Source organism: Giraffa tippelskirchi, chromosome X (assembly GCF_054371585.1).
Source record: "Giraffa tippelskirchi isolate mGirTip1 chromosome X, T2T-mGirTip1v1.2.pri, whole genome shotgun sequence".
Lineage (NCBI taxonomy): Eukaryota > Metazoa > Chordata > Mammalia > Artiodactyla > Giraffidae > Giraffa > Giraffa tippelskirchi.
This window is the reverse complement of record NC_137289.1, coordinates 23,474,802-23,498,384: the sequence shown is the minus strand read 5'-3', so window position 1 is coordinate 23,498,384 and position 23,583 is coordinate 23,474,802. Positions and strand designations below refer to the sequence as shown.

General features: G+C 50.1%; 1 protein-coding gene across 3 annotated transcripts in view; it reads left to right on the top strand.

The window, feature by feature from the left end:
* The window catches only part of BCORL1 (BCL6 corepressor like 1), a 59,598-nt gene that overhangs the window by 12,292 nt on the left and 23,723 nt on the right, over nucleotides 1–23,583 (top strand). For all 3 annotated transcript variants that reach the window (XM_081566619.1, XM_081566620.1, XM_081566621.1), the window contains 6 exons: nucleotides 7,037–7,166; nucleotides 11,934–12,021; nucleotides 12,290–15,565; nucleotides 19,371–19,536; nucleotides 20,804–20,884; nucleotides 22,979–23,368. In XM_081566619.1, coding sequence (XP_081422745.1) covers nucleotides 7,081–7,166; nucleotides 11,934–12,021; nucleotides 12,290–15,565; nucleotides 19,371–19,536; nucleotides 20,804–20,884; nucleotides 22,979–23,368 — 4,087 coding nt within the window. In that variant the 5' untranslated portion in view covers nucleotides 7,037–7,080. The remainder of the gene's footprint in view (nucleotides 1–7,036; nucleotides 7,167–11,933; nucleotides 12,022–12,289; nucleotides 15,566–19,370; nucleotides 19,537–20,803; nucleotides 20,885–22,978; nucleotides 23,369–23,583) is intronic.

Genomic DNA, 23,583 nt, shown 5'->3' with positions numbered 1-23,583 from the left:
CATATCTAAAGCCAGGTGAAGTTATCATTGTTTGGTATGTGTAAACTTTCCTATTGAAAGCAATGATTTTGAGACATTTTGGCATCTCTGTAAAGGCACTCTGGTGACTGGGTGGAAGTCATGGCCTTTTCATGTTCCCTGGGATCTCAATGCCAGTGAGCTCTTGGGTTTCCTTGTGCAGGGGGGCGTATCTTAGATGTCACTTCTCCCAAAGTAGAGAGTGGGGTGGCCTTGCCTTTGCTTCTGTGAAATCAGAAGGCAAATACCTCTCTCTCTGTCTTTCGGGAGCTTTCCCCAGAGTTCTGAATTTCTATTGGAGCAGTAGGTCCCAAAGTTGATTTTCTTTACTTATTAGTCATCACTGACCCAACCCTCCTTCTTTAACTGTCTGCTGGCCACGCCTATCCTCTTGAGGACAGATTCAGGCCCAGGCTTCAAGATGAATATTTTCCGGCTCTTTCATTTTTTTTTTAAGGTTGTAATTGCTTCCAGGTCACAAGGCAGTGTGAACCAAAAGAGTCCTGGGGGAGCACTACTAGATTTAGTTTAACTGAGGCCTTCTTAATCTTGAGTTTCTAATTTACTGTCTTGATGGTAGAGTCCAAGCAGGAGTAAGTGGGCAGGTTTCCTGCTATGTGTAAGGGCCCTGGTTGTGTCACATGCTTTGCCAGCAGCAGTTGTTCTTCATGTAAGGGGTCTTTGACCACAGAAGGAGCTACATGATTCTGGGGAACTTGTCCACTAGACTCACAAACACCCTGTCTGGTCATTTTCAAGGGTAGAAACGAAAAGTTTTTAACAATGTCTACTTTCATTTTAAAAAATGTCAGATAGATGCTCTGTTACCTCCTGTCATGTCCTCCTCTTCCTCCTATGCAGGGTGACCATGCTTTTGCTTGTAGTTGTGAAATCTCCTTGTTTTGGTATCTTCCTTTCAAAACTGAACCAAAAAAGTCTACCCAATCTGTAGGATCTTTGAGATTTTAGTGCTGACTCTCCCCTATTACCAACTCCCCCAGCCCTAACTTGGGCTACAATTTGATGTTCTTCCCCTTTTGAGAAGATATTCTCTCTAAACTTTTCTAAAATGTCTCTCTTCAGTGCTTCCCCACAGTGTTTCAGTTTGGCCCATGATGGTGAAATATTTCAGGTTCCCCTATTTCATTTTTTTCCTTTTTGGTTGTTATTTGCTATGGGCTTCTCTTTTAGGCCATTTATACCTACAATTGTCTTCGAGGGTTTTGTTTTTCTTTCTTCCTTTTGGGTTTTTTTGGGGAAAGCGTTCTACTTCATTACGGTTTTTCTTCTACTCCCTGCTTGCCCTCAGCTTAGCTGCTATTCTCACCATGTTAAGGTCATTGCTCTCCCATTATCCATTTTCTCTTTGATTTCCCCTGTTTCATAGTGTGGTGATCATGACTGGCTACCTGCTTTCTGCTGCCCGCTTGTTGGATTCAGTCCCTCGGATCTTGGTCAGTCCTTCTACTTATGTGTACGTATGCCTGCTAAATCTAGACATTTTTCTTTATTTTTTCAGCACCGCTTAGCACTTCAGGTTGGTGGAGCATGTGTTCTTCTTTGTTCTCACCACAAGTTGGGTGTGCCTTTTGAGTCCCCCCCCCCCACAAAGTGGGGACTGCTTGCCGTGGTCCTGCTGCATTTGATTCTGTGGCCCTGCAGCTGTTCATTTCTTAACAATTACATGGTTGTGACATCTGGGAAAATCCTTTGAGGTATTTCGTATCCTTGTGCCTGTGCTTCCTGGGTCACTTGAGATTACCAGGTTTCTTCCAAGTTCCTTTCAGGAACTTCGCCTTTCACCTTTGATGTGATGGTTGCCATCAGAGAGGGAGTGAGAGACTGATGGAGAATTGTACACCACACATGAATGCAGGCACCATGAGTGAAAGCAAGCTGGGCCCCAAGTGTGTACACCAGTGGAGCCTGCCAGGGGTGACATGTCTGTAAGATTTTCCCTTTGTGCTCACCTCTCCTGAGAAGTTGTGTACCATTGAGTGGTTATTAGCTTGATTGGACTTAGAACAGAACCCTCGGCCTCCTGGATCAGAATCTCCAGGGCTGGGACCTATGAATCTGTATTTTGAACCAGCGCCTTGGTGATTCTGACTTGAAAAATGTTGGTGTGCGTGATCCATCTTGACTCCTCCTGTCGTGTGTGGGCATTGATGCCATCGGTACCTCTTTAGAAGTTACCTTTGCTTACTCTCTTGCGTTCTTGTGTAGACCATTTAGCTTGATGCTCTCTTGACTGCGCTTTCCACCCTTCCCCTCCCCTCCCTACCCCTGCAAAGGCTACTATTAATTAACAGCACAGGTCTTCACACAGGAAGGGGCACACAGGAAGGGGCGCTGCTCTGACAAAATCATAATAGAGGAGTGGGAGGCCGAGATTTAAGCTGATGCTCTATCTTCAGGATTCGTGCAAGTAGCGGTCTCTAGGATCAGGTTTGCCCTCTAGGTAGTCATAAAATATATATTTTATGCTAATTATTTTGGTTTTTACTTGGTTTTCTTGTAGTTATTTGGGGACTTGGGACCATCTAATAACTCCCTTATCTAGGTAATGATATTATATACATTATCCTACATCCAAATGCTAGGATTCTCTCCTCTGATTTCTGTCCCAGGTCCTACAAACTACTAATCCCCTCTAAACAGAAGAAAAATTAACCTAAGGGTGAAAAAGCCATGGTGACTGACATATCCACTGCCTACAAAATTCAGGTAGCCACTAAAACGTGCGTTAAAATTCATGTTAAAATTTTTTCCTATGACAAGAATATCCCATTCCATTGCCTGAGTCTTCTAATGCCTCACAGAGAGAAAAGATGAAAAAAGATGATCAGCCAACAGACTGAGCTGTTATTCCTTAAAGTAGGATATTCCAAGATACTCTAAGAAACAGCCAAAACTTGATTAAACAGGATGTTTAGGGAGTGGGATCCTAGTGAACTGAGGTGTCTTACCCCTTGCTGAAATCTCTCTAAATTTATGTGTGAATTTATGTAACTGTTTTAGAAATGTTAAAGATAATTTTCACGGAAAGGTAAAATCATGAGTCTCTTACAGATTTAAGAATGAACACGTGTTAAAGATTTTATTTTACTCATTAATCAACAAGGGAACCAGACAGATGTTTATAGTCGGTTCAAAGAAAAAGTCCCAAAAGCACAAATTTATGTGGAGTAAAGGAATTGAATTGCAAATGGAGGCAAAACTGGTTTTTCCACAGTGGGGAGGGAAGTCAATCCAAACTGCATGGGACAAGACAGAGTTTGCATATCCATCAGTTACCTGCAATTTACTGAGAGGTGAAAAAGAGCTCAGAGACAATGAACCGGGCTAGAATCAGGAAGCTTTGAAGGGTGTGCTGTGGATAAGGCAGAGCTTTTTTATTAAAGTACAGTTTCTAAAAAATAGTAAGCATGGTGAGTACTTTTTTGGGGGGTTTCTTTTGCCTTTTATAATTTCTCAGGGTCACCACCTCAATTCTCACCCAAGATTCACTTCCACATAATACGAATTTACTAAGTACTTACTATGTATAAGACATTGCAGAAGAACCAGAGACAGAAAAGAAGGTATTTCTTACCTTAAGTAGCTGATTGTCTGTGGGTGGGGGAGAGACACCCGTGCCATATACCCAATTAATCACACATCAGAGGGACTAAGAATCTGTGCTGTGGTAGGTATGGGAATGAAATGTTTAGGGAGGACCAGACAGGGAGGAGTTAACTGACCAAGGACGGGGGCTGGGGAGATGACATGGTGACATTCAAGCTAGGCTTTGACGGGGGACAGAGAGGAAGAGGGGACACAGGAGAGGCCATTTCAGGGTGAGGAACCAGTCTGGAACTGGATGGTCTGTTCAGGGAAGGGTCAGGAATCGAGTGGTGAGGGCACAGGATGTGGCCAGACAGGAGGCTAAAGGCCAGGTCATGGAAGGCCCTGAAGGCTGTGCTAAGAAATGTGGGGTTGATTCTGAAGACAGAGGAAAGCTGTTGAAAGCTCTGGCAGACAGAGGGGGCGATGTGATCGAACTGGTGCTTTAGAAGATGAATTGATTGTAGAATCAAGAGGTTGGAGGCAGAGGGACCAGTTAAGAGGCTATTGTAATATTCTGGGTGAGGGATGATGAGGGACCACATCAGGAGCAGGGGCGAGAGGGCTAGAAGGAGAGGACAGAGACAGCATTATTAAGGCTTGACTCCTGATTGGATGTGGGTAGTGTGGGAGAGGAGGTGAACACTGAAATTTCCAGGCTGGGGGATAGTGGTGCTCTTAACTAAGATAGGAAACATGCTGGGCATGAGGGGTGGGGAGCAGGTTCTTGGTAACAGATAATGAGTTCGGTTTGAGACACATTGAGTTTGAGGGGCTTGGTGGACATCTCATTAACAGCAAGTGGCTGGCAGCTAGAAATTCTGGTCTGGGTCTAAGGAGAAAGGTCAGGGCTAGAGATACAGATTTGGGAGTCATCAGTGCCCAAGGGGTGAGTGGAAACTGGGAGGTCTTGAGTGAAGAGAGAAGGAGGGGTGGGGTGCGCACGCGTGCGCACACATACACACACGCGCGTGCGCACACACACACGCGCGCGTGCGCGCACACACACACATGCACACACACATGCACACACACGGAGGCAGGGCAAGGGGGTTTGGGGAGAGCCAGTGAGAGCCAGACTTGAGCTGGAGAGACAGGGAAGACAGGAGGACAGAGAGGGAGACTGATGGCTGAGGCTGGAGGACTAAGAGTAGAGGGGAGGAGAGGCAGGAGAGGCAATGGCGGGGGAGAAAGGGGAGGAGGAGGAGAGGCAGGAGAGAGTGGCATCTGAGGAGAAAGGGGAAATAAGGAAGGTGAGATAAAGGAGGGAAAGGACTGGGGCAGGAGATGTGGGGGAAGGGGAGAACACTGAAGGAGAGGGGGCCCTGGGGGGTGGGGAGGAGAGAGAGACAGCCGGGAGAATAATGGGGGGAGGGGAATGATGAGGAGGAATAGAGAGAAATGGGAGAGTGGGCTTGAGAGAGGAGGGGCAAGGGAGAGAGAGGAGGTGGATAGGAAGAGAGTGGGAGGAAAGAGGAAGGGGTGGGAGAAGATGGCAGAGGTGAGGAGAGACTTAGCAAGATGAGGGCCAGGTTTCTGGGGTGGCAGGAGAGAAGCCCACAGGCGCAGGGTCTGTAAAGCCAGGTGAGGGGCAAGTATAAAGGAAGGGGTGAAGCAGCAGTGTCCTATGCTATCCTATGCGACAGGGACAGGAGGAGGGGAAAGTCCAAGGAGAAGATGCGGCCCTGCTTTCCTCTCACTGACTGTCTCCCTTGTCTGCTCCCTCTGCGTCAGCCCTGCAGCCTCCGGGCTCTTTTCTGATCTTAGCAGGCACCTCCTGCCTTAAGGACCTGTGCAAGGTGGTTCCCTCTGTGGAATGCACTTCCCCAGATGTTCACATGGCTCGCGTCTTTGCTTCCTTCAGGATGTTTAAATGTCTCCTCAGCAAGGCCTACTCTGATCACCCACTTATAAATTGTAGCCCATTCTGCTCCCTGCCCCCCACTATTGCCTTGCCTCTTAGCCTGTGTTACATCACCTTCTAACATCCTGTAACATAGTCATTTAACATGTTTATTGGCTATCTTATCCCACTAGAATATAAACTCCATGAACACGAGGATTTCTTGTCTTTTTTGATAATTGCTGAATCCTTGGTACCTTGGACAGTGGCAGCACATAGTAGGTACTTGAAAAATATTTTTTGAATAAATAAGTGGTATTGTGTTGAATATGGACAATCCCCAAAAGTTGTATAAAGGATGTGTTATTTCTATATTAGTTGCTCAGTCATGTCTGACTCTGCGATCCCATGGACTGTAGCCCACCAGGCTCCTCTGTCCATGGAATTCTCCAGGCAAGAATACTGGAGTGGGTAGCCATTCCTTTCTCCAGACGATCTTCCCAACCCAGGGTTCAAACCTGGATCTCCTGCATTGCAGGCAGGTTCTTTACCATTTGAGCCACTAGGGAAGCCCATATAAAGGATAAATGAAACAAATCGCCGAGGTAGCTGTATTTTACTATGATTTCCTTCTTTGCACAGTGGAAAACAGCATAAAATTCTGATCACCACAGGGTTTTGTTCAGTTGAGCTTTGATGAATAAGGGGTTTAGCTAATAAGTTAACTCAAATTTGAGGGTCTCAAGACAAGCTCATTGGATAAACATCTTTCTCTTGATGCCTCGATTTCTCTGGAAGGTGAATTGGCTTTGCACTGGTCGTCAGTAGTGAGAGCCCAACACTGGCTGGTGAAGGGGGTGGTAGGTCATAGGGATGACAGACTGATAGGAGAGACAAGGACAGACATGTGCAATTCTTAATGGAGCATTGTTTTCTGTCTGCTTGTTTGTGGTCAGAGCACAAGGAGTATGTTATCTGATTTGAAGGGCGCTTTAAACCAGCTTAGGTATATGCATTATATCTATATGACTCCTAACTTGAAATTAGAATAGTTTTGAAGGGCTTATAAAGCAAGCATGTGCTTCCTCTGGAGAGCTTAAATTGGCAATGTCACTCAAATACTTCAGTACTCGTGGATTAGAGAGTTGACGAGAAAAAGATTCCCCAGTAGTCTTTCAATGCACTATTCATATATGGGAATGACCCTCTAATTGTAGTTGGTTAGGCTAAATGTGTGTAGAAAAATATACTGTCATCTCACTTGTCTGAAATAGATTGAATTTCCTTGAACACTCATGCATATCTGCCTTTCAGATAATTTAAAAATCACTCTAGGTGATTAACAGCATCCTCATCTCCATCCTGAAACCTATGGATTCCTGGAAAGCTGGTGCTCCCTCGTCCCCATTTGGACCTTAATTTTCCACAGCAGTCAGGCTTGTGAGAGAGATGGCTTTAATGTTTTGGCACTCTAATTACCTTTATTTGTTTCAGTGTTTCCGCGTAAAAGGTGGTTAAAGCACCTGTCTGTGTTACAAGTTTTGATTTTTGGGAGTTCTTTTTCCCCAGGGGGAGTGGCCACAGCAGGTCCTAGCTGGTGGTGAGTGGCTGTCATGATCTCTACAGCACCGCTCTACAGCGGCGTGCACAACTGGACCAGTTCTGACCGGATTCGCATGTGTGGCATCAACGAGGAGAGGTGAGGAGGCTGGGAAGGTGGCTGTGGCCGGCTTCCGGTGAACTGTCCCTGCTCCCCAGCAGGGTAGCTGTGAGAGGGCCAGAGGAGGAACCCTGGGAAGGAGACTGTTGGTTGTTTCTGATTTTCCTGAGGTGGGCTGGGGCTGGGGCGGTGAGAGTGGCCTGCTCTGCCATGCCGTCCCTGTTCAGATGAAAGTGAGGAGGCCAACAGATGACCTTTTGCCAACTAGTATTTGTCTACTCATTAAGAACTGTCAGATTGTGGAATAAAGGGATGCTCAGGCAATTGCAGTTTTTATTTGCTGCGTTCATATTCTGTGCTCAAGGATACTTGTAAGATATTTTCGATCCTTAATCTAAGCCTGGAAGAAAGGCGGTTTTATCATTCAGTTTTATACTGGGAATGGTTAGTAGGTATTCTGGCAATCAGCACTTTCTGGCCTCACGAGGCTAGTGATGATTTGCAGTGAGATACTTATGAAGTATCCAAGGACGATCAGACTGCTTAACATAGTTTTCATAGGAAACTGAAAGTTGGTGATGCCTGCTGGATCTGTGTGCATTTTCAATTTTCTGTTTACCAAAATACTGGGTTGACGAAGCTGTGCCATTTCTGATCATACCCCATATGAAGAGCACTCAAAATTGCCTTCAGATTCCACATTTGACTTTTCCTAACTCTTGGCCAAAGAGCTGTGCGTGTTGGTTGCAATGCCTCTCCCATTTTTAGAGAAGGTATGGCTCCCCCATGCTAGCTGGTTTCAATATATTGACTGTTGTAATCCAAATATGTCAAATCAATCACCTAGAACACAGAACAATATGACTTCTCATTGGATTCAAGATCTGGCATTTCCTTGGGGAAATCTTGGAGGTGTGTGCATGGGTGTGTGTGCATGGAGGGGGTGTGGATAATTTTGAAAGGAAAAGGGATGGCTATCTTCCTTCTTCTGCTCTTAACTGGAGAAGTGTGTACTTGTCTGAGGTTCAGGTTAGGAGAATAGATCTTTTTATTTTTTTTGAAGCCATTAGTGTTTGATGGTTTAATGCTCTCTACACAGAGGAATGAGTTAGAGATGGACTTAAAAGGAATTTAATTTTAGAATATACAAGTCAAGTTCAAGGAAAATAAGACGAAATTCTTCTAGGATCTGTGCAAGAAAGATATTTTCCTTTGCATGTGAGGTGTGTCCTTAGATAATAACTAAGAGATGATGTGGGGAAGGCAGAGTGGTGGTATTGATTTGTGTGAGTATTTGTTGGCAACTAGTTATAAGCAGATGAGACTTTGATGTAGAGATCTGGACTAGAGCCTTCAAAAAAATCAATGGACAAGTTACTTGGGTTTACTGTCCATTCTAAATCCCCACTGAAAAAGGACCATGAATTGGAACCAAACTTGATTTTCACTTCTTACAGACCTTTCTTGGGATGTTAGATTACCAAATATGCCATGTGATTAAGATGATCTTTTAAGTGTTGTCACTTTTGACCTTGTCTACCCATTATTGTTACCTTCCTGCTCCAGCCTAGGCCATGCTACAGCTAATTTCCAAAAGGTGATCTCACCTTATTTAAAACCATCTTCCTCATCAGCCCTTTACCACCTGTAGAATTTAGCTATTTGGAGTGTAAAGCTGCATCTGGGGGTTAATTCTGAAAGTTAGGTTTGAGAAGCCCACCCAGCTCCATCAGATATAGTTGGGGACTGTAGAAACAGGGGACCGGGGCTTTCTGCTGGCCTTAGGTGACTGACTCTAGACCAGCCTCCACCTAAATCCCTCTGTTTGCTTGCTTGCTTCCTTTCTTGTACCCATTCATGACTTCATTCACCAAACATTTGTTAAACTCAGTCAGAGCAAACCATTTGTCATGGGACATTGGTGGTAAGTGCTGTCAAGTGGCATGTACAGGTCCTGTGGGAGTCTAGAGGCAAGAATCAAAAACTTCCTGGGGGAAGAAGGGAAGGCTTCCCAGAGGCAGTGACATTTGAGCCAGGGCTTGAGGGGTGAGTAGGAGTTTCAGGTGAGGGCTGGTGTTTGTCACACTGTGTGTTTGTGGGGGACTTTGGCTAGAATAAAGGCAGTCTTGGGGTGTGATGGGATTTGAGGCAGGGAAAGTCTGCAGGAGCTGAGATCCAAGGAGCAAGATATGTGCCATGTAGTTAAGGCCCAACAGGAATGGAAAAAGGTCTGGTTTGACACTGGTGCTAGCCCTTAATAATTAGGCAGACAGCCCTGAAAGGTTATGACTGGCTCTGGTTTAAGTTCAACAAAGCCTTGAGCACAACAGCCTAGGGTCATCTCTGTTGGGAAGAAATGGTGGGATCGATTTTCAGTCCTGATTGAAGCCTGCTTTGACTCTTGTTCTCTTCTCCCCGCCACCTGCACCCTCCTAATCTTGCTCGGTTGACCCGGCTCTTCCCCTGCACCCCTTCCCCTGTCCCACATTCTTCTGTCAATGGAGCAGTTTAACATTTACTTGGCTTTACACACTCCTCTCCTCAGAAGGCTTGAAACGTGGCCACAGGACATTTTCCCAGAGCCTTGGCGGCCGGCTCAGGTGTAGGTATGGCTGGAGTAGCCAGGATAGCTGTTGCTGTGGCCACCTCGAGAGTCTCTGGGCCAGTGGCTCCTCACTTCTCTGGTGGCTGTCTTTGAAGGCTGTCTGCTTTCAGGGTGACTTTATATAGGGTTAAAGCCAAGCAAACAGGACTGAGTATGCAGCTTAGCTCCCCTCTGTATCATCAGCAGGGGGGACATGGAAATAGTGTGTCCTCTCTGCCATACCTTATGAGGGGTTGTCCAAGCGGGGGGTCCCTGCCACTCCTTTTCCCTCACCACCATCGTCCCCGCAGAACCAGCCCTAGAACCCTGTTTCACCCCTGGCCCGAGGCTGGGGATTTGGCTTGCTTTTCTGGGCTCTCAGGGGTTGGTGTCCAAGCATGTTTTCCCTTTCCCTCAGGCTCCCCCTTCCTCCCCTTCCTCGAGACCCCCGACTGTGTCTCCAGCCCTGTCTCTCCTTTTGATCCTTGCTATTTGCCACCAGCAGTCGGTTGCCAGCAGTGAAACCCTCCCACTTCTGCCAGCCTAGCTGCCTTTTAAAGGGAACAAGCCTCTCCCCTCAGTTAGTCCCTTCTGCAGCGCTGAAAAGACGGGGAGAGGCCTGTGGTGACCCCCTTGCTTTTTTTGTTCCTCTTGCCCCAGGTACAGTTTGGGGGTGTGTCAGTGGTTCCCTGTTCCAGTGCAAGGGAAGGAGTTAGTTCTTGTGGGGCTTGGGTGGGGACACCCTGACTGCCCTTTGGTTAGAGTGGCTGGTGAGGCGGGCGCTGGCTTCTTCCCTGGCTGTGGCAGAGCTCAGGAAGAGGCTTTGAAATAGGAGGATGGCAAACCCCAAGGCAGTCTAGCTCCCCGGCGGTGCACAGAGCATCCCTGTGTTTGCACCCTAGGGACCGGATCGTAGTGCTTGTGCTAGAGCTCTGTTGTTGCACCTCAGCCTTCCACTCACCCACTCGCACCCAACCCTGCCCCCCCAGTGTCTTCCCTAGGGCACCAGAGGCACATTTTGTACTTCAGACACCAAGTTTCCTGTGGGCTTTATCCTCTCTCCAACATCACCCTCCCAGGCTGACCTTTTTTCGGGGGAGGGGTCAGGATATACCATTTTCTGTGAAATGGTTGGATGGCATCACTGACTCAATGGGCATGAGTTCGAGCAAACTCCGGGAGCTGGTGAAGGACAGGGAAGCCTGGCATGCTGCGTCCATGGGGTTGCAGAGTCAGACATGTCTGAGCAACCGAACAACAACAAATCCCATTTTCTAAGATTCTTACCCAAATTTTAGAAAAGACTTTTTAGAAGGTGGGAGTACAGTGGAGTTTTCCTCCTTTGGGAACCAGTGCTCCGGCCTTGAGCATTTCCCTCTGCAGTATACCAGCTTGAATTTGGGGTCTGTGGTCTTGAAGGCTTCCTTCCCTTTGGGATAAGAGAAAATGCAGTGATGCTGGGAGGCCAAGGGGAGAGGGGGGAGCTGGTGGGGAATGGGACGCAAGCAAGAGCAGAAAGGTAGGAAGGAGGGTGCTGGCCTGAGCTCACCAGGATCCTAGAGGGAAAGAAGTCATGCCCTTGAAATGCTCCTTGACACCCAGTGACCTGCCTCAAGTCAGTGTCATTATGTGTGCTAATAAATGTGCATCTGCTGTAGGCAAGCCTGTCAGGTGGACAGGTGAGAGTTGGATTTAGAACATGAAACACAATGGAGGTGGTTATTTGTTTTAGGAAAGGGTTACCCTTATGATACCTGCAGCCAGCTTTCCTTACATACTTAAGATAAGACCGCATTTATGAGAAGAGCAGTTTGCGCGCCTTTGAGATTTCCTGTGAGTTGCATCTCTCCCCTCTTGGCACTGCTCAGTACTTTCTGCACAGTCACCTTGATGGATGAGCTCTAGGAACAAGGCAGAGGCGCTGGGGTCCTCCATACTGCTGGTGAGAGCCCTAGAAAACTGGACACAGAGAGGGGAGTCTGGTCAGATCAGGACTTTTCCTTTGTAGAAACTTGAAAAGTTGGGCACAGAGGCTCTGGTTTGCAGCCTGGACCCCACCCCCCACCCCCGCAAGTTTATTGTGATCTCCCCCAAGCCAACAAGGGAAGCGAGACAGGAAGGTTTTCTGTGAACCCAGGCAGGCAGGGGGTGTTCTGGGGCAGGTGGTGGTGGTCTGAAGGCTTGGCCTCATGTCCTTTTTCTGGTTGTGTCTCCCATGCTAGAAGTGCACCTCTTTCTGATGAGGAGTCCACGACAGGTGACTGCCAGCGCTTTGGATCTCAGGAGTTTTGTGTCAGCAGTTTTTCCAAGGTAAGGGGCCATGCGGAGCCACATGCCACCTGTCGAAGGGTGGAGCTGAACCGCCCAGGCATGGTGGCCAGCCTGCCCTCCCCAAACGGGGCCAGGCAGGACCAGGGTGCTTCCCAAGAGTTGCTGCATGTGAGACAGAAATCAGCCTGCTGCACTTTACTTCTGCCAAGTTGCAAAGAGGACCAGCAGTCGCCCCTCCCAGGCCTCAGGAGCCTTGCCCGATCTACAGAGAGCTAGTTAAGACAGGCTTTCTACTCTTTCATTGCAGGTGGAGCTCACGACAGTTGGAAGTGGCAGTAATGCCCGGGGGGCAGACCCAGATGGCAGTGCAACAGAAAAACTCGGGCCCAAGTCAGAAGACAGGCCTGACGACGCCCAGCCCCAGATGGACTATACTGGGAGTGTGGCTGAGGCAGGGGGCCCCTTGATGTCCCTGAGCAGCCCAGGAGACGGGCTCAAGCTTTCTGCTCCCGACGGCCCCGAGGCTGGCAACGACACTGCTGACTGCTCCTGGACTCCCCTTAGCAGCCCAATGAGCAAACAGGTGGACTGCTCGCCAGCTGGGGCCAAGGCTCTGGACTCACGGCATGGCGTCGGGGAGAAGAATACTTTCATTCTGGCAACTCTGGGAACTGGTGTCCCCGTGGAGGGCACCCTGCCTCTGGTGACCACTAACTTCAGTCCGTTGCCAGCCCCCATTTGCCCGCCGGCACCCAGCTCGGCCTCCGTCCCCCCGTCTGTTCCAGACCCATTCCAGGTGCCCCTCTCGGTCCCTGCCCCAGTCCCCCACTCTGGGCTCGTTCCTGTCCAGGTTGCCACTTCAGTCCCAGCTCCTTCCCCTCCCTTAGCGCCAGTCCCAGCTCTGGCCCCAGCACCACCCTCAGTGCCCACGCTCATTTCTGACTCAAACCCCCTTTCGGTCTCAGCCTCGGTCCTGGTGCCTGTGCCCGCTTCTGCGCCCCCGTCAGGCCCCATCCCCATGTCGGCTCCAGCCCCAACACCCCTCTCAGTCCCAGTTTCGGCTCCTCCCTTGGCTCTGATCCAAGCTCCTGTGCCCCCTTCAGCTCCGACCCTGGTCCTTGCGCCTGTCCCCACTCCAGTTCTGGCCCCCATGCCAGCGTCCACCCCTCCGGCAGCTCCTGCCCCTCCAGCGGTGCCAATGCCCACCCCGACCCCGTCCTCCGGCCCGCCTTCTACCCCTACCCTCATCCCTGCCTTTGCTCCCACGCCAGTGCCCGCACCCACCCCCGCCCCGATCTTCACTCCAGCCCCCACGCCCATGCCACCTGCCACACCTACTGCCATTCCCACCTCAGCCCCCATCCCAGCCTCCTTCAGTTTGAGTCGAGTGTGTTTCCCTGCAGCTCAGGCACCAGCTATGCAAAAAGTCCCCCTGTCCTTTCAGCCGGGGACAGTGCTGACCCCAAGCCAGCCGCTGGTATACATCCCGCCTCCAAGCTGTGGGCAGCCACTCAGCGTGGCTACACTGCCAACCACCCTGGGAGTCTCCTCCACACTTACGCTCCCCGTCCTGCCATCCTACCTGCAGGACAGGTGTCTTCCTGGGGTGCTGGCCTCCCCAGAGCTGCGGTCTTACCCGTATGCATTCTCTGTGGCCCGGCCCCTGACATCAGAGTCCAAGCTGGTGTCTCTGGAGGTGAACAGGCTCCCCTGCGCTTCCCCATCGGGCAGCACGAGCACTCAGCCTGCACCCGATGGGGTCCCCGGGCCTTTGGCAGACACATCCCTGTCCACTGCTTCTGCCAAGGTGCTTCCACCACCACAGCCTCTGCTGCCAGCCCCCAGTGGGAGCTCGGCCCCACCGCATCCCAGCAAGATGCCAGGCAGCGTGGAGCAGCAAACAGAAGGGACTTCCGTCACCTTCTCTCCCCTCAAGTCACCTCCACAGCTGGAGCGAGAGATGGCCTCTCCACCTGAATGCAGCGAGATGCCCCTCGACCTCTCCTCCAAGTCCAACCGACAGAAGCTCCCATTGCCGAACCAGCGCAAGACGCCGCCCATGCCCGTGTTGACCCCCGTGCACACCAGCAGCAAGGCCTTGCTCTCCACCGTCCTGTCTAGGTCCCAGCGCACGACCCAAGCTGCCGGCAGCAGTGTCACCTCGTGCCTCGGCTCCACTTCCTCACCCTTTGTCATCTTCCCCGAGATTGTGAGGAACGGGGACCCGAGTACCTGGGTGAAGAACTCCACTGCACTCATTAGCACCATTCCGGGCACCTATGTGGGCGTGGCCAACCCGGTGCCCGCCTCCCTCCTGCTGAACAAAGACCCCAACCTGGGCCTCACCCGAGACGCCCGCCATCTCCCCAAGCAGGAACCCATCTCCATCATCGATCAGGGCGAGCCTAAGAGCACTGGTGCCCCCTGTGGCAAGAAGAGCAGCCAGGCTGGGACTGAGGGACCGCCAAGCACAGTCAAACGTTACACCCCTGCCCGCATCGCCCCTGGGCTGCCAGGGTGCCAAAGCAAGGAGCTGTCGCTCTGGAAGCCCACAGGGCCAGCAAACATTTACCCACGGTGTTCAGTCAACGGGAAACCCACCAGCACCCAGGTCCTGCCTGTTGGCTGGTCACCGTACCACCAGGCATCTCTGCTTTCCATCGGCATCTCCAGTGCCGGGCAGCTGACCCCCAGCCAGGGGGTGCCCATCAGGCCCACCAGCGTCGTTTCTGAGTTTTCTGGTGTGCCATCCCTCGGCCCCAGTGAGGCCATGCATGGGCTTCCTGAGGGGCAGCCGCCACGGCCCGGGGGCCCCTTTGCTCCCGAGCAGGACACAGGCACAAAGAACAAAACCTGCCGCATTGCTGCCAAGCCTTACGAGGAACAAGTGAACCCTGTCCTCCTGACACTCAGCCCTCAGACAGGGACCCTGGCGCTGTCTGTACAGCCTAGCAGTGGGGACCTGCGAGTGACTCAGGGGCCTGGGGAACCAGAGAGCCACCTCTGCCCCGACAGCACTCCTAAGCTGGAAGGCCCCCAGGGGGCTTGTGGCCTGAAGCTGGCCGGAGACACGAAGCCTAAGAACCAAGTGCTGGCCACCTACATGTCCCACGAGCTGGTCCTGGCTACCCCCCAGAACCTGCACAAGATTCCCGAGCTGCCTTTGCTACCTCATGACAGCCGCCCCAAGGAGCTCATCCTGGACGTGGTTCCCAGTGGCGCCAGGGCCTCTAGCACAGAGCTTCCACAGCTCGGAAGCCAGGTGGACCTGGGCCGGGTGAAGATGGAGAAGGTGGATGGTGACGTGGTCTTCAACTTAGCCACCTGCTTCCGGGCCGATGGCCTCCCAGCAGCTACCCCTAGGGGCCAAGCAGAAGTGAGGAGTAAGGCTGGGCAGGCTCGAGTGAAACAGGAGAGTGTAGGTGTCTTTGCTTGTAAGAACAAGTGGCAGCCAGACTCTGTGGTGAGCGATGGTGCGTCCGAATCTCCGCCGCCCAAGAAAATGAAATGTGGCAAAGAGAAGGATGATGAGGAACAGCAGCCACAAGCCAAGGTCCTGGTCCGAAGTTCCCATGGACCCAAGGTGAGTGCTGGGCTGAGTTTGAGGGCAGGGCCAAGACACCAGTGGTCTGCTTTGTCCTGCAGACGTCAACCTCATGCAGTGTTCTTGAGTAAGTCTGTGAAGCAAAGTGATTGCAAGGCTTGTGCCAAGTGAATCATGACCCTTAACCAAGGCACATTCTCCATATAGGATGTTTTAGTGTGGTGGGGACGAAGTTTGCATTTTGTAGGATGTGAGAGATAATCCCTGCAGCTGAGGAAGCCGTTGTCCCAGATGAGGATGGAAAGCAGAAGAGTACGATACGATACAGGGAGTGAAATTAATAACAGGCCCTTTGCTGCATAGCCATTCTTCCTTTTCCTTTTCTAAGATAACTGCTGCCCTTGAGAATTTGGGACCCAGGGAGAGAAGCGGCCCTTGACAGGGTTGCTCCCTGCATCACTGGGTAAACCTGCTTAGCATTAGCTTGGAGTTTTGTGGGGCCAGAGCCAATTCAGCTTCTGGGCTCATCCACCAGTTTCCTATCCCCCTAATGCTTGGGGTGGCAGCTTTGGGTTTCAGCCTGTTGGATATTTGATGTCTGAGGCATCTGGATCTGGGTTCTTAATAGGCTAAGAAAGATGGCAGGGTTCTAGGCAGAAAGTGGGGCTAAGAGGACTTGACCTGAATCCAGTGTTCCTCCAAAAAGTATCTGAAGGCCACTAGTGATCAAGGAGATTCTAGAAGCAGTTGAGAATAGGGCTTATTCAAGATATGGAGCAATTTGAGGTTATGTCAACAAACCTTCAATTTGGATGTTGAATAGATTTCTAGCTAGAGCACCATGAATTTGTCTATGCAGAAGTTCTTAGTTTTTGTTGTTGTTGTTGTTGTTGTTGTTGTTGGACCATAGAGCACTTTGAGAAGCTGATGAGAGCTGCAGACCCTGTCCTCAGAAATATAACCTCGTAATTTTGCCAATAATTTCAAGGGGCTCAAAGACCCAACCCACGTTCCAAAGCCCACCCATGGACTCCAGGTTAAGAACCCTGGGGATAGAGTTTGGGTGGGTTTTTCTCACCCAATGATGATGTATACTCGCCAGAATGGGCAAATTGATAGGGACACGACATAGATGGGTGGTTGCCTAAGGCTGGAGAGAACGAGGAACTGGACACAGCTTAATGAGTCCAGAGTTTCCACTTGGGGTGAGGAAAGAATTTTTGGAACTAGATAGTGATGATCCTTACACGTTTGTGACTGTACTGAAAAACAGTTGAATTACAAAACATTATAAGTATATGATATATCTCAATAAATTATGTCAACAAAGCTGTTGTTAAAAAATTATTATATGAAGTGATATGTGTAGATGCTTAGAACAGTGCCTGGCAGATAGTTAAGTGCTCAGGAAGTGTTGGTGGCTGCTGTTGATATTGTTAGTATTACAAGTAGGATAGATGTGGTCCCCACCCTCCTGGAGCTTATGTCTCGCAGATGACTCACTGGCAGACAGGCACCACCCCTTCCTATATAAGATGAAGAGTTCACGGGGCCCACTGACAGATGCAGAGGGCAGAGAATAAAGTTACAGGGTCAGGAGCCTTGAAGCAGCCCTTGGCAACTGCCTATAATGATTTAGTAAATGTCCATTTTTCTGGAAAGCAAATATCTTGGCTCTTTCTTTTCTTACGTTCCATCTTCGTGAGGAAGAAACCACTGATTAGCAAAACTAAAATCAGGGGTCAGTTCAAAACAGCCCCTTTCAGGGTATGGCCAAGAATCAGGATAGTCTCTGGAGTGTATACAGAAGTAGGAATATGATGTTTTAAGTGTGTGAAACTTATACAATGTTATAAACCAATGTGACCTAAAAAAATAAAATAAAAAAGTTTCTTTTAAAAAGAAACAATACAATCTCCTGTCTCCTACACCACCTGCCCCAAGGCCTGGAGACTCCTAAAGGACCTCTGAATCATCAGCAAAGAAAGTTCTCCTTCAGTCTGGTGCTGGTTGTCTCCTCATCATTTAGAAAATTCTTTAGAAAACCGTTCAACACTCTGTTGACCAGAACATTCATTTTACATGGTCTCCTCACTATCCCAACTTCTTGCCTAAGTCGAAGTGTGCCCTTGCAGAACATGCAGACAGGAATCCCGTCTAGATGTTCTGTTCTACTTGTTTTTGTCTTATCTTAGGAAGTAAAGGTTAATGATCTGTACTTGAAAGAGCCAGCTAAAAATGATACACAGAAATAAATAGGACATGTTTAAATTGATGTGCATTGAACTTTATTCCCCATGACCTGAAGGAGTTGTTTTCTGACTATACCTGAAGGTTACACTTAAAGCAGCAAGTGCCCATCTTCTTTTCTCCCCATGTCTTTCTTTCTCCTTGCACTTTGGTTTGTAGGAACTCGCAGCAAGTGAAGGGAGAAACTGAACTTGAATTTCCAGCTCAGCCCTCCACTGGGTAAGAAGCAGGAGGAGTTGATGGGATAGCAGGATTCCCTGGTCTTTGATAGGGAATGGTGACTTTGTGGAGTCCCCCTGCCAACCCCTGCTGGAAGATGCTCCATCAGTAAGATATCTGCCATCCCCTTAGCTGGAGCTGGACAGTTAGAAACTTCTAGAAGGTGGTGCAGGTCTGCTTAAGGGGAAAACCACTCTGCCTTTCTTCCTGGTGTCATTGTTAAAATGGTTTGCTTATTCCACACTCCCTGGACACTACAATACTGAAAGTCCCTCTCTTGCCCTATTTCTTGCTGGATGGTATGGAGAGATCTCAGTGCTTGTGAGAATATGTGACTGCTAGGCTCAGAGTATCCTGACGGTGCATAAGCACGACCATTGTGACTGTCCCAGGCACCAGGCAGTAGGTATGAGTGGAGCCAAGCATAGTCAGTGGAGACACAAGGACAGAAGGAAGAAGAGGAGAGGAGTGCGAACAAAGGTGAAGAGGCCTATCCTGGGTGCTAGGAGCCCTGGGTCTTGGTCCCAGCTTGGCCATTTTCTTACCACAGGCACACAGCAGCTAACTTGCAGGCTGGCTTGGTTCCTGGTGGCCCCTGAGGCAAGTGGACACCTGGGGCTGCGTTGGCCTGGACAAATCATTTAACCTCTTACCCTGGAGGCTCAGTTTCCTCATCTCTTCACTAAGGGTGATTATTAGCTTTTCCTCACAGGGTTGTTAAGAATAACAGATAGAATGATAGAGAGAGTGTTTGGAAAAGGTGAAAGGGCCACAAAGTGTAAGGGGGCATTGTTGAAAATGCCTGGGCCTTTTCAGTGTCTTTCCTAAGTACGGGGAGATTGGAACAGCTCCCATGGCAGACTTTTCTTCTTGCCTTAGTGGAATCTTTTTTCTAGTATTAATTTACACATGAAAATAGATAATTTTTCTTGAATTGGCCCATGCGAGAATTATTTTCAGTTGTTGGTGTTGATACTATTCACAGTGAAGTTATTTGAACAATGTAGTCACCCAACTTGCAGAAGAGGCATTTTTGTTTTCTGTCAGTCTCTCTGTTGCTGTCCGGATAGAGTATGGGGCCTGACTTTGCACCTTTTCAAATGACTTTGGGTGTTTATTTGGCTTGTGAATGCAGACTCTGGGCCTGTTTAAAATGATGGGATATGGATGTCTATGGGAATTAGCTAGGGCACTGGATTAGGTCCAAAAAGCCTCTGTAGCCCACTGTGGAAGGCAGCAGGCTGCCCCTTCCCCCAGCCCATGCCTGGGCAGCTTGTGTCCATGTTTCAGAATCAGGGCACAGGGCTCAACATTAAGAGCACATTCTTAAGATGGGAAGCTGACCTTGGACATGACTCTATCTATCTCTCCGCAGTGCCGGAAGCCGCCTAGTGACCCCCAGGAACCCACCAAGAAAAGCCCCAGGGGGACTTCAGATTCAGGAAAAGAGCACAATGGAGTCAGGGTAAAGCACAAGCACCGGAAGCCAACAAAGCCGGAGTCCCAGTCTCCAGGAAAACGAGCCGACGGCCATGAGGAAGGTAGGCCCTGTGCGTGTCCTGGCCTTCTTGCTGGGCTGCAGGGGGATCCCTATGGCGGGTTGGGGTGGTGGAGGGGAGGGCCTCTGACACTGACCAGGAAAGTGGGGCTTGCTCACTAGAGGAGGGAGAGAGAATTAACACCTCTGAAAGTGGAAGGAGAAGAGAGACAGGAGCAGGGCTGCTCACCCGGGTTGCTGGAGTAAGGCACACTGTGAAGTGGTGCTTTTCAGACACACGAGAGTCAGTCCAACCCCAGAGTAGCCAGCCTATTAGCCTGTGGTGGGTCTAGGCTCAGAGAAGAAATGGCTTTAATGAGGATTGAGGCCGAAGGGGGATTATTTACACTGTTTCTCTACCTTTGGTATATTTGGAAACTCCCATTATAAACTTTAAAAAATTAACTAGCTAGCATGGCTAGGGAAATCCTCAACCCTTATTATTTAGGGACATACAGGATGTTTGGGGCGGGGAGGTGTGTACATAACCCATGTGCTCTGCCAGTGATAGTTCCTTGGCATCCTCTGCAGAGAGAAGCCCACGTATTCCTGCCCATAGTAGCTTGCGTTCACAGCCTTCCTGTCTGAGATGGCCTTCCCCTTTATAGTCTCTTCTTATATAGCAGCTTTCTGCCATCCTCTGCATCCTGCTCCCATCTTCCTGCCTTGCTCAGTCCTCCAAAATCCCTTATCTTGGACCTATTCCAGCTCAGTTAGAATTTTGTGGTGGTGCAGCAGCCTCACAGTTGTCCAGGTATCCGGGTCTTTCACTCTGTGGTGTGCCGGCCCATTGATGCCATGCACTGCCTTTTTTGGTGTCAGCCAAAATGACCCAACTCCCAGTTTTCAAAAACTACCAGGAAAAGCTCCTTTTCTAAAAGAGATACTTAAATGGTAGCAGCATGTATTTGTGCTCAAACATGTCCAACTCTTTGTGACCCCATGGACTATAGCCCACCAGGCTTCTCTGTCCATGGGATTCTTCAGGCAAGAAAACTGAGTGGGTTGCCATTTTCTTCTCCCAGGGATCTTCCCGACCCAGGGATCGAACCCGCATCTCCTCTATTAGCAGGCAGATTCTTTACCACTGAGCCACCAGGGAAGCCCTGATAGCAGCATAGGGGGAGCTAATAAATGTAATGCAGGCAGAACACAACCCCCCCTTGAGCTTTCCATCTGAGCCTTTCAGGGCAAGGGTGGGGGGCTTTCCTGTGCTGAGACTCTGATTGTGATATTTCTGCCTTCTGCCCTGAAACCGCACACCACTCCAGGTTCCTTAGAGAAGAAAGCAAAAAGCAGTTTCCGTGACTTCATCCCTGTGGTCCTCAGCACCCGGACGCGCAGTCAGTCTGGTGAGTGAATCTGAGGCTGAGGCCCATCTTGGTACTTCTCCGCAGAAAGGTAGAAATCTGGTGGAGCCATTTTGCCATTGGCCTAAGTGGAGAGGTGGGAATTTCATTCATTGTGCCAAGATGCCCAGCTCCCTGCAGAGACAAGAGAGCCTAGGGTAGGAGCTGGGTCATTGCCCACAATTTTAGGACGATTTGCTTAGCTTTTCAGAACAGGGATTTGACACCTCTTATTGGCAGCCAGTGGTGGAAAGAGGAAAAGCCTGTGCCACTCAGGAAAACTGGTTCTACTCCAGGCCTTGGCATCTCTTGATTATTGGGGCCAGTTACCGGCACAGACATTTTAATCTTTGGGCCTCTCTCCTCTTGCCCCATGTGACAAGCATCATCAAAATCGGAAGCAGTCATTGAGTCGTCAGGGCCAGCAGAATCACACTTGGTCCCCTGAATTTGTACTAGTCAACCCCCAGTGTCTAAGAAAGGATGGCTCTTTCCAGGCACTCTTCTTGTCTGCTAGCCTCCAAGTTGGTACTTAGCGCTGGAAATGGTTGCCTGGGTTCACCCAGATTTCCAGGCAAAGTGAATGAAATGGGGAAGCAGGGCACAGTGTAAACTCAGTTATCTGACATTCTATTAAGGAGCACCTCAGCACACGGAGAGCAGGGTGGTAATTGGGGTTCGTAATGACAGCCTGGAGGCCTCGACAAATCCTGAAGTGTCCTCTGAATCATCAAAGAGCCATTACATTACAGCCATTGCCATTTTAGTGTTAAACACAGCATAGTGTATTCGGTTCTTTAGAAATTGGTGATCCCTGGGTGATCTCTATGGTGATTCGTATTAACCAGAATATTAGATTAACTAGAACACTGCGTTCCCTGCCTGGTCTGTATAATGGAAAGTTTGCTGGACATTTGCTGTCTTTAAGTGGTCTGACTGAGGGACTTGAAGCTTTGGTCCAGTGCCACTCTGTTTGCCTCAGACCATTTCTTCTCTTTTTTTGGGCTGCTCCGTGTGGCTTGTGGAATCTGAGTTCCCCAACCAGGGGTTGAACCAAGGCCCTTGGCAGTGAGAGCTTGGAGTCCTAACCACTGGACCACCTGGGAATTCCCTCGAACCATTTCTCTTCTGCTGACCTCACTCGGGTTTGGGGATTGCCGAGTTAATAACTGGGTCTTAAGAGAAAACTGGTGGTGTCTCAGAGCCGCTTCTGAGGACGATGTCAGATCTCCGGGAGCGCTGAGCCGGGCCAACTTAGGACTGTGCTTGTTGTCAGCAGAGTTGAGGGTAGGAGTGGGGAGGAAAATGGCCTCCAGCCGGTGGCAGAAGAGGGCAGGAAAGGTCCCATCGTCCTGGGGTGGTGGTGAGAGGAGAGGAAGTGCCTGCCCAGCGGTGAGGCACAGCTGCAGCGGGGTGGGGGGTGGAGCTGGGGAGAAAGCTCCACCCCTGGACTCGTGGCCGCTCAATAGAAGGTGGGGTCAATGTAAGGGAAGAGGGCCTGGCTCAGGAGCATTTGGGCGGGCCTAAGCCAAGCTGTCACAGGAAAGGGGCTCCTTGCTTCACTTTTCCTGAGAGCCTTCGGAGACAACTCGACTTGCGCAGGGTGGATCTGTCAGCAAGTTTGGGGGTCACATAGTGAGCAGGGGTGGGGCGCCATGTCAGTCTGCCCTCCCTTACCCTCTACTAAACCCCGTGTCCCTCTCCTGCCCTTCACACAACTCTTGGCACCTCGTAAGCACTAAGTAAGAGTTTGTGGAATGAATGAAAGTGGCAGGGCAGCACGGATGAGGAAGGGTGTGTGGTTTGGATGCTCGACAGTTGTGTAATTATTGGACTCTGTAAACCGCTTTGGAGTGACTTATCTCATTTGAGCCTCAGAACAGTCCTGTGAGGTCAGTAAGGCACAGGACAGTATTCTCAATTTATAGACAAGGAGACAGAAGTGAAGGAACTTTCCCAGAGCATACAGCCAATAACTGGCAGAGCCTGAACTCGAACCCAGACCTGCTAGCTCCTAATCCAGGGCACTTGCTTCGACCCCATACTCTTAGTCCGTTGAAGAGATACATGACCGTCCTCTGTACATCCCACCCGCAGGAAGCATCTGTAGCTCCTTTGCTGGTATGGCAGATACTGACATGGGATGCCAGGAAGTCTTCCCCACAGAGGAGGAAGAGGAAGTGACTCCCACCCCGGCCAAGCGTCGAAAGGTGAGAAAGACCCAGCGGGACACCCAGTATCGCAGCCACCATGCCCAAGATAAGACCCTGCTGAGCCAGGGCCGCAGGCACCTATGGCGAGCCCGAGAGATGCCCTGGAGAACAGAGGCTGCCCGGCAAATGTGGGACACCAACGAGGAGGAGGAGGAAGACGAGGAGGAGGGCCTGGTGAAGAGGAAGAAACGGAGACGGCAGAAGAGCCGAAAATACCAGACTGGGGAGTATCTGACGGAGCAGGAGGAAGAGCAGCGGCGGAAAGGGAGAGCAGGTAAGGCTGGCCAGGGGCTTCTGCCCCAGGCAGCTGCTGTCACCCGTCCCCAAACCACAGTGACTCTGGCTTCTAGGGACCCTCAGGCATCATGGGTACTCCCATCCCTGCCTCCTCTCCACCCGCCAAAGGCCTCTGCACCCAGAGAAACCCGGTGCTATGAGCACCAGCTGCCAGAGGGGGTCACTCAAGTCCAGTCCCAAGGTCTTGGCTTG